Raw genomic sequence first — 12,113 nt, 5'->3', positions numbered from 1 at the left:
CTAAAATCAAAACGTAATGAAACCAGCTTCGAAACTTTTCAACTTAGCAGCATTAGAACTCAGGCGCGTTGCAAGTCATTGCCGTTAAAGTAGAAAATGTAGGTGACCAGGTGCAGCAGTCACCCTTTGTTTGGAAGTGAATAAAGGCCAATCAGTCGACGTCGACACATTGGGTATATTATAACTGTATTTTAAAACACTTAAGACTATGCCTGCTATGCTTAGTTACGTCGCGTTCGCCGACGGGCATTTCCTGCAAAGACGTTGTGCGTCCCCGGATGCTGACCGCTGTACAAGTTGTCTAAGAACTCATGCAATGTAGCCTCGCTGGAAAAATTCTTTCATTTGATGTTTTTCATATTGCTCAAGGAAGCCTTACCTAACGCCGCTTACTCCCCCGCCAGGATGATGCATACCCCGTTCGTTATGTTGCTGCTGCGGGTGCTGGTGGTGTTGTTGTTGCTGCTGCTGTTGTTGCTGAGCACCGCGCACAATGCGGTACTGCACCATGTGCGAGTTTGGTTCCAAATGTGACAGAGCTCCTTTTTGGCAGTTGGCCCACTCAGTTATGTCATAGACCTTGCCGTCCATTAGCGCCAAATATTTCCACCGCAAGCCCATTATGCTTGTCTCGGCCCAAATGTCACCCTATCACGAAAACAAAAACATTTTACATACATGGGTTCAACTGTGGATCTCTTCACCCTTACATCTTTGGCGGAGTGCCGTATTTTACAGGAGGCGCACTCCCGTGCCGCATAGTGAGGGCGTTCGGTAAGCTTGCGAGGATGACGCTGGGCACAAGTGCTACACCTTTTTAAAACAAACGGCATAGAGAACAGTTAGTGATTCCCTATCTTTGGAGTCTCGTTTCATACATACGCACCTTATGGTATTGACTGCTTCAGCCATTTTAGTTTGCAGTTGGGAAAGCAGGTCGTGCAACTCCGTCCACGCTTTCTCGGTGTGCAGAGTCTCGGCAATGCTTTGGTCGTACATGAGACGATTTTCCTGCAATAAAAGAAACAACATTTAAAATAGCTAATAATGATTTTTACTGTCAATGCTTTACCGGTTCTCCGATTAACTCAAAGGCGCGCTGCAGCACCTTAAAAGCCTCCTCAGCACCGGCTTGTTTGTTTTTGTCTGGATGTACGAGCACGGCAATCTTCTTGTAGTGCTTACGGATCTGCTCCTGTGAACTATCTGGCGGGACACCAAGTATGCTAAAACAATAAAGGAAACATTTGTTGCACAAGTTCAATAATAGTTTAGCAGAGCTCACCTGTATGCATCCTTTCCCTTGCAATTAAGCAGAGAACACATTGCTTCTTCTCCCGTTTGTGGCAGGCGACCAGTTTTAAATTGCTCGGAAGTGGGTTCTGGCGGTTTGCGTTTGTAGAAACGTCGCCATATGGCCAGGCGCGAGTTTTTGGCAAAGCGAGAGTCGAATCGGCGCCAATAACTTCGCCACCATATGCTTGGCTTGCCAGAGTTTTGCTTCAGTTCCTTTTGAAGCTGCCGCGCATAAACCAATGCAGCCATGTAGGCTAACGTCATTCGCTCGTATCCCATGCTGAAGCCCAGAACAACGATATCGTATACCAAATAAAACAGCCACGTTAAAAGTTTTAGGGTATAAATCCACCAGGTGTGCAGAATACGTTTGGCCAACTCGTAGTTGCGGTTACTGGAAAAGCTATTGGCATGGGTAGGCGAGTTTGTCGACGAGTAGGCATTGCTTCGATTGCGCTTCGATGAGTAGGAGTAGCCGGAACTGTTATTCGGGTTAAGATTCGATGAGGAATACCGCTTGGATGAAGAGGAACTAACATTGTTATTGCTGGAGTAATTAACGCTGCTGCTGTTATTGCTGGTTCCCGCATTTGGGTTTGGGCCAGAGTGATTCGAGTGACTCGCGTTGGAGTTGATTTTGTTATTGCCTGATTTACGTGAAGTGCTAGAACTGGTCGTCGGAGTAAAATGGATACCATTGGTGTGGTTCTGCAAGCTGCTGTTGGCGGGTACCGATGCCGAAGTAGTCTTTTGCTCCGAAGCCTTGGGGGCGTTGGTATTCACGTTCTTCGGTTGCAGTGGTCGCTTCTTTTCCTGATTAGTCAGTTTGTTTAACTTAATTTGCGACTGTAAAGTTGACTGTGGCAGATACTGGGACTGTTGCACCTTGAGCGACGCAGTCTGGTTGATTTGACCTCGCTTCTTACCTCGGCTGGCATGCGCATGACCAACACCGGCTGTAAACGAACCCGTCTCCTTGGCATCATGCAGCGGCGAACGTTTTGACGTGCGCATCTCGCGAATTCCATATCCATCCTCCTTTTCAAGACGCCTCTGCGGTTGTGTACTGTACTCCCCTTCGTTGCCTGCAGCGCTCGGTTTTGTGCCTTTGCTGAGCACATCGGAGTACGACATTGGCATGGGCTTCACCTCGGCAACGATTCGCTTCTTGCCCTCGGGTTGGACGGGCACGGCGACGCTTGATTTGTTGATGGCACTTGGTGAAACGGTGGCAGTGGCCAAAGGCATTTTCAGAGGCTTGGCTGGCTTGGAAGCCGCTGGCAGTGTATTGACGGATTGTGACAGTGGCTCAGGCTGCTGCAGGATATGATTAGGAGCCTGCGGTTGTTGGGCTGCCGATGGCTCGCCATGGTGGATGTCGTTCTCGTTGGCCTCACCCCCAAATTGAATGTAGCTTCCCCCAGTCAAATTGGGCGACCAGTTGTTTACCAGGTTGTTAATAAGTAGGTTAGCACTGCTCGACGAGTGATTGACTTGGGGCACTGTTGGGACCTGATTCGGGGTCTGTTGAGGATTTCGATGATGGGCGTCTTGCTGCTGTGCCTTTGGTAAAGTCAAAGGATTCGTGGCAAACAGTTCATACAATGGAGTCGGCTGCGGAGGTGTCGGCGGTGCGGCCTGGTGTTGGTGCTGCAGATGATGGTGATTAATCGAGGCCATGTTGATATGCGTAAAGAGTGGAGCGCCGGCTTCGTTGACCTGGTTGTCCGGGCAATGGTACACTTTAAGGAAGTTTCCGTGCCCCACAGGCAGAACCGAATAGGTTTCCGGCTGTCCAGACTGGCCCGAGTATGACAGATTAAACAGATACTCATTGTACAGGTGCGGTTGTGGCTGCTGTTGTTGAAGATGTGGCGCAAATTGAGGGGCGGCTAGGTGCGGCGGCGGAGGGGGCCACATCAGCGGGACAGGTGCTTGTCCGTGCTGTTGCTGGTGGATCAGAAAGTTTTGGCCTTGATTCTGATGTTGCTGTTGGTGGGCCAGGTAGTTGTCAATATCGTCAGTGTGCGGCAGGACGCGAAAGGGTGCAGAATCGGAGCCGCCCTCTCCAATCTCGTCGTCCTGACGAGTCGCCATGTCCTGCGATGGTGTCTTTATGCGCACCAGTTCCGCTCTTCTATTGGAATTTCAAGCGTGATCCATGTGTTCACCGCCAGCGAGTCTGTCCCGAATTGCTGCAATCGCAGCTGAGAGGGTGTCGGTTTTCTTTGAGTCTAGTCCACTTTTTCACTCCAAACTCCTAATAATTCGCGGAGCGTCCGTGTGTAAGTGTTTTATATCTTTTTATTGTAAACGTCAAATGTAGGGTTGCCAGATAGGTGGAATTCCATTTTCCAAGTGCACTCGACCAACCCTGAAAGTAAACTATTCAGCTAATTCAGCTAAGCTAATCGCTGTTGGATTATTAAACAGTAATTTCACAAATCAAAAAATATTTTTCGCTTACATTTTCATTGCCACCAATCAGCCGTTTATGCAGATATGTGTATCGATCAACCCGCTGATCATGCAGCCCTGGTTAATAATGTTGTTTTAAACGTTGCAGACAAATGATTTTTAAACGATCAAAAAATGTCTTTTGTCCGACCGCTGGTAACCGTGGTGCGGGCCGGGCGGCATAGCTATTCAGCAGGACTACAGCTACAGCAACGTCTGGCTAAGTCCAACCAGATCCTGAATCCGCCAGCGGAATTCAGAAACTACCTGGTGCTTCAGGAGCACGAGCCGGTCTATACAGTCGGACTGAGAACAAAGGACTATACAGTGAAGGATGAGTACCGACTCCGCCGGCTAGGAGCGGACTTCCATCGTACAGATCGCGGTGGCATGATTACATTTCACGGCCCCGGCCAATTAGTGGCCTATCCCATTCTGCACCTGGGACAGTTCATACCGAGCATCCGCTGGTACGTGGCGACGTTAGAACGAATGGTTGTTGAGGCCTGCCACCAGATGGGCATTCGCGATGCCAAAGCGACCAAAGACACCGGTATTTGGGTGGGTGACAACAAGATCTGTGCCATCGGTATCCACGGCTCACGTTACGTCACCACTCATGGAATCGGCCTCAATTGCTGCACGGATCTGCGGTGGTTCGAGCACATTGTGCCCTGCGGAATCCAGGGAAAAGGGGTCACCTCGCTCAGCAAGGAGCTGAGCAGACATTTTCCTGTCCAGGAGGCTAGTGGCGCACTTCTCACAAGTTTCGCCAAAGTGTTCGAATGCCGTCTTCAGGAGCAGGCCACACATCCAGATAATCCTTCTAAAATCGGTTAATGAGGTTTTTTTTATATATATATTGTATTTAAAACACCGCCAAATAAATTAGGAACGCCTCAATAAATATTTTGTTGGCCTTATGTTAATTAACTATTATGCCATACAACGTTTACGAAATGGAAATCTTTAAAATAGATTTATGTATTGCATAAACTATTCTTAGAGCTATATATGTACATCTTAGGTACTAGTGTCAATCATAATTATCTATATCCTTTTTTATTCAAATCTGAATCAAAATCTTATGCCATAAAAGAAAACTCAGCGACACACAGCCAACAAATAAAGAAGTTGCCCTAAATTGAACTTTTACGGAGATCAGACAAATCGAGCCTTATTCAGATCACACTTTTTTGAGCGCCCATCCGAGGGAATCTTTCCCCGTTCATTCATCTCCACTCGAGCCTGTTCCCGCACCTCTGCCTTCCGCACACGACGCTCCTTCCGTGACTCCAGAGCGTTGTTAAAGTAGCGATCCCTGAAGTCCTGCGAGAGCGTCGGCAACTGTGTTGTGCTGCCCAAAAAGGGTTCAGTCGGACTATACTCGGAACACTTTTCATAGGTGAGTAGCCGTCTTGCAGTTTTTCCAGTCAATTGCTGCTCTGAGTTGGCTATCAGTTTCAGATTCTGATGCTGTGGCAGCATCTTAGGGTCGTAGTCTTCGCTGTGAAATGGTAGCCAACAGACAAGACGTCCTGCCAGTTTTAGGTGCTTCGCAGCGAACACAAGTAAGTCCCCATAGAGACTCTGCAAGGAATAGTGGGACGTTGATGGGTAATGAACCATGTTGTCACTTCTAGTGTTGGCCTTTAAGCTAATCTTCTTCTCCACCTTTTCCATGGCCTCTCTTATTCCGTATGGAGCTTAAATAACCAAAGAAACTGGTCAGATGAAAACATAAAGGAGGTAAAAATCAATAAACTTACGATCTGTAATTATGCTATCAAACGAGATACGAGGATCCCACACCGGGTTGGAGAAGTCGGCCACCACCACATCCATGTAGCGATCAGCGCAACCATACTGCTTCAAGTTGGCCCGAATACTCTCGTCCTTCTCACGCACTCTTTGGGTTATGCGACTCGGCCGGCAGCGGGCGTGCACCATCATGTAGTCTATGTCAGCTCCCAGGACATACCCGCCCCACTTGGCGGCGCTTACCAAAAGCGAGCCCGACCCCACAAAGGGGTCAAATACCAGGTCACCTTTACGTACCATCGCCTGGTTGGCCATTAGCAGGCTCAGCTGAGCGTCCATGCTGGTGTTGCCGATAAACTTTCGCTGCTTCAGCGAAAGCTCCTTGATCAAATGCCGCTGGCCATAGGCCAACAGCCGACCGAACATAATGTCCTCAGGCTCAGCTGGCACAGCCGTAGGATTAAGGCCCCAAAACTCGATGTACCACCACTCCACCTGGGGATTCTTTAGGTTGACCGGACCCTCTATTGGCAAGTAATCCATTGACTCGATTTTCTCGACCTTTTCCCTTTGACTGAAGTGCTTGTTGTAGGTCTCCACAACGATTTTAAAACTACACTCCACCCGAAAGTATTCCACAAGCGTGTTCCAGTTCGCGGTAATATGATTCCGGAGCCTCTGGTGAAACTCTGGTAATTTGTTGGAGTGGGCGTAAAGCTCGAACATGGCGCGCAACGAAATCGACCTAGATGCGTATTGCAACGCAGTATCCGTGTCCCGAAATTCAACCACCCAAAATGGTTTCTGTAATAGCGAAGTTATTAGTACAGTAAAGACTATGATTCATGGTAGTATATGGTGGTACTTTAAAGTAGGGTTATAAAGGGTTATAGAATAGGGACGCTCGAACTCTCGACAGTGTCTTCGAAAACCCGCGGCAGTCAATTCCGCGTCGCGCACAAGATCTCGGCCTTTTGCAGAAAGGAGTATTTTACGGCGGGACCTGGGTCTGCACCCGTACAAGATCCAGCAGACCCAGGAGCTTAAGGTTAATGACCATAGACAGCGCCGTATGTTCGCTGACTGGGCATTACAGCAGTCTGAAATTGACGCCAATTTTGGCAAAAAAAAAAAAAAAAATCAACTTCAGCGACGAGGCGCATTTTTGGATGAATGGCTATTTCAGCAAGCAAAATTTCCGTATTTCGGCAATCCACACGAGGTTCAATGCGTGGCAACGCAGAAAGTGACTGTTTGGAGCGGATTTTGGGCCGGAGGCGGGATTGGTCCATATGGATCTGGACAACATGTGGTTTTACAGCACACGCTACCGCGGATGTTCTGCACGAGCAACGCCATATTCCAACATGTTGCTATATTCCAACATAATTCATAATTCGTTGGTCATTCCAACGAAATTCAAAAAAATTTCGTAAATATCTCATTTCATTTCGGTAATCTAAAAACATATTGGCCACGCCTCTTCTAAGGCCCACTAACCGCCCAAAACTGTCACACCCACACTTATAAATAACTTTCAAATTTTTTTTCATTTTATTATTTTTTCCCCTATGTAACCGATATTCCATAAAATCGTAGAGTTGGAAACGCTTACTTTTACCTGTTATATACCCTTTTAGGAATCTAGATTCTATTTTTTATACCCATTACTTGTTGAGTAAAAGGGTATACGCAGCGCATGTTTGTTGACCCATTTTGCCACGCCCACAAACCGCCCAAAGCTGCCAATCCCACACTTTCCTAAAATATTTTGATATTTTTTTGTTAGTCTTGTAAATTTCTATCGATTTGCCAAAAAACTTTTTGCAAGCCCATCCTAACGACCATAAATCGTTAGAAACGGCCACTTTGGCAAATGCGTTGATATTTTTTAATTTTTTTATTACTCTTGTAAATTTCTCTGGATTTGCCAAAAAACTTTTTGCCACGCCCACTCTAACGCCCACAAACCGCCAAAGACTGTCAGTGTCAACATTTTTCATTCGCACTTCCACTAGCTGAGAACTCGGGGAACTTGTTTTCTCTTAAAAACATACAATTGTGTTTAAGTTCAAAATATTAAACAAAATTATCAATAAAAATCAAAGTTTGGATATACATACATACATATGACATATGTAGGTACATTGAAAACATTTTTTAAATGTTTAAGGTAAGGTGGAGTTGTATACAAAAATTGTTATAATCTTAAAAGGTTCTAAATTGTGACACTGAAACACTTTACCATGGTCTGTTCAGTGAGCAGCCGGACTTGAAGCCCAAACATTTTGACCAGCGACTCAAATTCCTGCACTCGAAAGTCGACATGCTCTTGGGCGAACCACAAGATAAACTTCCTCCAGTTGGCCATGTCGCGATTTTAATTTATGAATTCTTTATTTATATTTTAGGATGATTTTATTACTCCTCGTGTTATTGCTTTCATCTTGCAGAGTTGCACTGCGTTGGGCTGACTATCGGCAACTATCGACCTGCACTATCGATAACGCAGCCAGGTGCAGCCCTGCGTGCCGTCAAATCGGCCATTTTGCATGAATTCCGCAGCCACACGTAGGCGAGCCGAGGATTTTTACAATATTTAGCAGCTACAGGTTTTAGAACGGTCTAGACCTGCTACCAAAATCAACTTGAAGTGCCGCCGCAAGTAAGTAAAGTCATCGGAAATGGCCCGTTACACGCAACGCCCGGAAAACGCCCTCAAAAGGGCTAATGGTGAGTGTGCTGCAATTTTTCCATGCGGTGTCTGAAGAGAAACTTTTGGCTCCTCAAATCGAGCGTTCTCTTTACTCAACGCCACTCTCTTCGTCGCAGAGTTCATCGAGGTTGGAAAGCCGCTAAGGGCACTGGACACGCTACAGGAAGTTTTCCGGAACAAGCGATGGAACTACGCCTATTCGGAGACGGTCATCGAACCGCTCATGTTCAAGTACCTGTACCTTTGCGTGGAACTCAAGAAGTCGCACATTGCCAAGGAGGGTCTCTTCCAGTACCGGAACATGTTCCAGCTGGTGAACGTAAACTCTCTGGAAAATGTGATCCGCGGCTATCTAAAGATGGCTGAAGAGCATACGGAGGCCGCCCAAGCCCAGTCCTCGGCGGCCGTTGCTGTCTTGGAGCTGGATGACCTGGACAACATTGCCACGCCCGAGAGCATCCTGATGAGCGCAGTGTGCGGCGAGGACGCTCAGGACCGCTCCGACCGCACTATTCTGCTCCCGTGGGTCAAGTTCCTGTGGGAGTCCTACTGCCAGTGTCTAGAGCTTCTGCGTGTAAACACACATTGCGAGGCGTTGTACCACGACATCGCCCGCATGGCCTTCCATTTCTGCCTCAAGTACAACCGCAAGAGCGAGTTTCGACGCTTGTGCGACAAGTTGCGCAAACACTTGGAAGACATCTGCAAGAGCAGCAACCAGACCACCGGTGTCTCGATCAACAAGGTGGAAACTCAGCAGCTATGCTTGGACACCAGATTGTATCTTCTTGACTCGGCCATTCAGATGGAGCTGTGGCAAGAGGCCTACAGGGCAATCGAGGATATCCACGGCCTGATGGCTTTATCCAAAAAGACACCCGTACCCAAAACAATGGCCAACTATTACCAAAAATTAGCCATGGTCTTCAGCAAGGCTGGCAACCAGTTGTTCCACGCTGCAGCCCTGCTGAAACTCTTTCAACTGACGCGCGAGCTGAAGAAGAACCTGACAAAGGACGACCTGCAGCGTATGGCTGCCCACGTTCTCCTGGCCACTCTTTCTATTCCGTTGCCTTCGGCCCATCCAGAGTTCGACAGGTTCATCGAGGCGGACAAGAGCCCCCTGGAAAAGGCGCAGAAGTTGGCCGTGCTTCTGGGCCTGCCGCAACCGCCAACCCGAGTCTCACTTATTCGTGAAGTGGTAAGAATCACACAATATAGTAATGTCTTACGAGTAATCCTTACACATTAAAACAGGTGCGCTTGAATGTTCCTCAACTCGTATCTGAGGACTTTCGCAACCTATACAACTGGTTGGAGGTGGATTTCAACCCACTGAATTTGTGCAAGCGTATTCAGTCTATCGTGGACTTCATTGAGAACGGCCCCGAAAACGCCTTGCTCACTCCTTACATTCAGTCGCTAAAGGACGTGACTATCATGCGTCTGATTCGGCAGATCTCTCAAGTTTATGAGAGCATTGAGTTCCAGCGTCTCATGCAGCTGGCCAGCTTCTGCAACATTTTTGAATTGGAAAAACTGCTGGTCGAGTCCGTACGTCACAATGACATGCAGATTCGCATCGACCACCAAAAAAACAGTATCTATTTTGGCACTGATTTGACCGAGAGTCAACGTGAATACCGTCCCGACGGGCCCGCTTTGCAATCGATGCCCTCGGAACAGATTCGCTCACAGTTGGTGAATATGTCTACTGTTCTGACACGGGCAGTTTCAATCGTCTATCCAAACCGTGAACGGGACCAGCGGGCCAAGCTCCGCACCCAAATGGTAAACCACTATCATGAGATCAAGGATCGCGAGCACCAGCGTATTCTTCAGCGTCAGAAAATCATCGAGGACAGGAAGGAGTACATCGAGAAGCAGAATAATGCCCGTGAAGAGGAAGAGGCCCGTCGTCAGGAGGAGGAATCGCGCAAGGCCAAACTGGCCGAACAGAAGCGGCTCGAGCAGGAGCAAGAAGAACGGGAGCGCAAGCGCCATCAAAACGAAATCCAAGCTATCCGGGAGAAGAGTCTCAAGGAGAAAGTTCAGCAAATCTCTCAGACTGCTCATGGCAAAAAGATGCTTTCCAAGCTAGATGAAGAAGGCATTAAAAAGTTGGACGCCGAGCAGATCGCCAAGCGGGAAAGCGAGGAACTTCAGCGCGAGGCGAAGGAACTGCAATCAAAACTCAAGTCACAGGAGAAGAAAATCGACTACTTCGAGCGCGCCAAGCGCCTGGAGGAGATTCCGCTTTTCGAAAAATACTTGGCCGAAAAGCAGGTTAAGGACAAGGAGTTTTGGGAAGCAACCGAGAAGACGCGCATCGAGAATGCCATTGCCGAACGGAAGGATGCCGTCGGCCAGCAGGAGCGTCTTAAGCGCATGTATCCGGACCGGGATGAATTTCTTGACGCTCTTAAAAAAGAACGTGCCTCCCTCTATGTCGAAAAGCTCAAAAAGTTTGAGGCTGCTCTGGAGGCAGAGCGCAAAAAGCGCTTGGCCGATCGCATTATTCGACGCCGTGAGGAGCGCCGACAGGCCTTCCTTCGCGAAAAAGAGGAGGAGCGTCTTCGCAAGGAGGAGGAAATTCGTTTGGCACAGGCTGCCGAAGAGCGCGCCGCAGCAGAAGCACGCCGTTTGGAACGTGAGGCTGAGGACGAAAAGCGTCGCGCTCAATACGAAAAGCAGCGTGCAAAGGAGGAGGAAGCCGAGCGTAAAATTAAGGAAGATCGAGAACGCCTGGCCAGGGAGTTGGCTTCAGAACGTGAACGCACTGAAAAGGAGCGTGACACATGGCGTCCACGTGGCGGTGACCGTCCCAGCGCACCTTCTGGCGGATCCGGAGAGTGGCGGCGTGGTGCGCCTACGGTCAACAACGAGCGTGGCGTCGAGCGCGGAGGAGACCGTATCGAGCGCGGAGACCGTATGGAGCGCGGAGGAGACCGAATCGAGCGTGGTGGAGAACGCATTGAACGAGGCAGTGACCGTGACCGCAAGGACAACGAGGGAGCGGACTCCTCATGGCGTGTGCGACGAGAGCCAGATTCACAGCGTGCTGCTGCTCCCAAAGACAGTGGCGCTCCACAATCGCGCGATGACAAGTGGCGGCGTGGTGGGGAACGTGACCGCGACTTCCGTAATGATGGGGCTCGTCGCGATAGGGATGATGGACTTCGCCGTGAACGTGACGATGGTCCTCGCCGGGATCGTGACGATGAGCGCAGTGGATTTCGCCGCAACGACGGGCCACGTCGTACCGAAGAGCCTCAGCGTGAAACTGGAGGAAACTGGCGAGACGCTCCACGCCACGCTGATCGGGAAAACCGTCGCACAGCTGGTGGTGAGAGGCGCGACCGAGATGTGCGCGAGACTCGTAGCGATCAGCGCGGCCCTGCTCCTAAAGAAGCAGTCAGTATCGGTGGAGGAGGCAACTGGCGTACGACTCCTGCGGCCCGCGAGGAGAAGCCCGCAGCTAAACGCGATCAACCCCAGGAAAAGGGTGAGTAATATTAACTGCAATACAAATTAACGTTTTTATTTATGCGTTATATCTTTCAGAAAACAAAGCTGCCGATGATGGCGAGTGGACCAGCGTAAAGCGTCGTTAATAATTATCGATAATGTCGTATATACCCAACATAATATTCCCAATAAGTTTTTATTTTATCCGACTTGTACTTTATTGGTATAAAGCTTACTCGGCCGGTATATTATATCTATCCAAAGCTTGTGCCAGATAGTAAGAATTGACTTGGTTGTAGGACCGATACTTATTAAAGTACTTTTGAATAAAATAACTATGTTCTAACAAATCCAACTTCTTTTCCCCAACAGTCTAAGTTAAGTTTAACATTCTACTATTCAATTGACGTATATC

General features: G+C 48.6%; 4 protein-coding genes across 6 annotated transcripts; 2 read left to right on the top strand and 2 right to left on the bottom strand.

Annotated features, from left to right (window-relative positions):
* Positions 1-169: 169 nt before the first annotated feature.
* On the bottom strand, positions 170-3,635 carry LOC120452477 (transcription factor mef2A). 2 transcript variants are annotated; one of them, XM_039636717.2, is made up of 6 exons: positions 1,286-3,635; positions 1,073-1,226; positions 887-1,011; positions 711-813; positions 380-648; positions 170-327 (listed from the first exon to the last, which is right to left on the bottom strand). In XM_039636717.2, exons 1-6 carry the CDS (start codon positions 3,391-3,393, stop codon positions 222-224), a joined length of 2,865 nt encoding a protein of 954 aa, XP_039492651.1. In that variant the 5' UTR covers positions 3,394-3,635; the 3' UTR covers positions 170-221. The 2 variants fall into 2 exon arrangements, with proteins under 2 accessions (XP_039492651.1, XP_039492652.1); XM_039636718.1 differs by having other exon boundaries at positions 170-338; positions 1,286-3,634.
* Positions 3,636-3,793: 158 nt separating this feature from the next.
* LOC120452483 (putative lipoyltransferase 2, mitochondrial) lies at positions 3,794-4,660 on the top strand. Its single transcript, XM_039636730.2, has one exon. The coding sequence runs from the start codon at positions 3,889-3,891 to the stop codon at positions 4,591-4,593; it is 705 nt and encodes a 234-aa protein (XP_039492664.1). The 5' UTR covers positions 3,794-3,888; the 3' UTR covers positions 4,594-4,660.
* A 133-nt stretch (positions 4,661-4,793) lies between these two features.
* On the bottom strand, positions 4,794-7,983 carry LOC120452479 (tRNA (guanine(10)-N2)-methyltransferase homolog). Of its 2 annotated transcripts, none has more exons than XM_039636721.1 (3): positions 7,760-7,983; positions 5,523-6,318; positions 4,794-5,459 (listed from the first exon to the last, which is right to left on the bottom strand). In XM_039636721.1, the coding sequence occupies exons 1-3, from the start codon at positions 7,883-7,885 to the stop codon at positions 4,915-4,917; spliced, it is 1,467 nt and encodes a 488-aa protein (XP_039492655.1). In that variant the 5' UTR covers positions 7,886-7,983; the 3' UTR covers positions 4,794-4,914. The 2 variants fall into 2 exon arrangements, with proteins under 2 accessions (XP_039492655.1, XP_039492656.1); XM_039636722.2 differs by lacking the exon at positions 7,760-7,983 and adding an exon at positions 6,380-6,848.
* A 71-nt stretch (positions 7,984-8,054) lies between these two features.
* Positions 8,055-12,048, top strand: LOC120452474 (eukaryotic translation initiation factor 3 subunit A). The gene is made up of 4 exons (XM_039636714.2): positions 8,055-8,247; positions 8,347-9,431; positions 9,488-11,735; positions 11,795-12,048. Exons 1-4 carry the CDS (start codon positions 8,199-8,201, stop codon positions 11,842-11,844), a joined length of 3,432 nt encoding a protein of 1,143 aa, XP_039492648.1. The 5' UTR covers positions 8,055-8,198; the 3' UTR covers positions 11,845-12,048.
* Positions 12,049-12,113: the final 65 nt, after the last annotated feature.

This window comes from Drosophila santomea, chromosome 3R (genome assembly GCF_016746245.2).
Source record: "Drosophila santomea strain STO CAGO 1482 chromosome 3R, Prin_Dsan_1.1, whole genome shotgun sequence".
Classification (NCBI taxonomy): domain Eukaryota; kingdom Metazoa; phylum Arthropoda; class Insecta; order Diptera; family Drosophilidae; genus Drosophila; species Drosophila santomea.
This window is presented reverse-complemented; position numbering and strand designations above follow the sequence as displayed.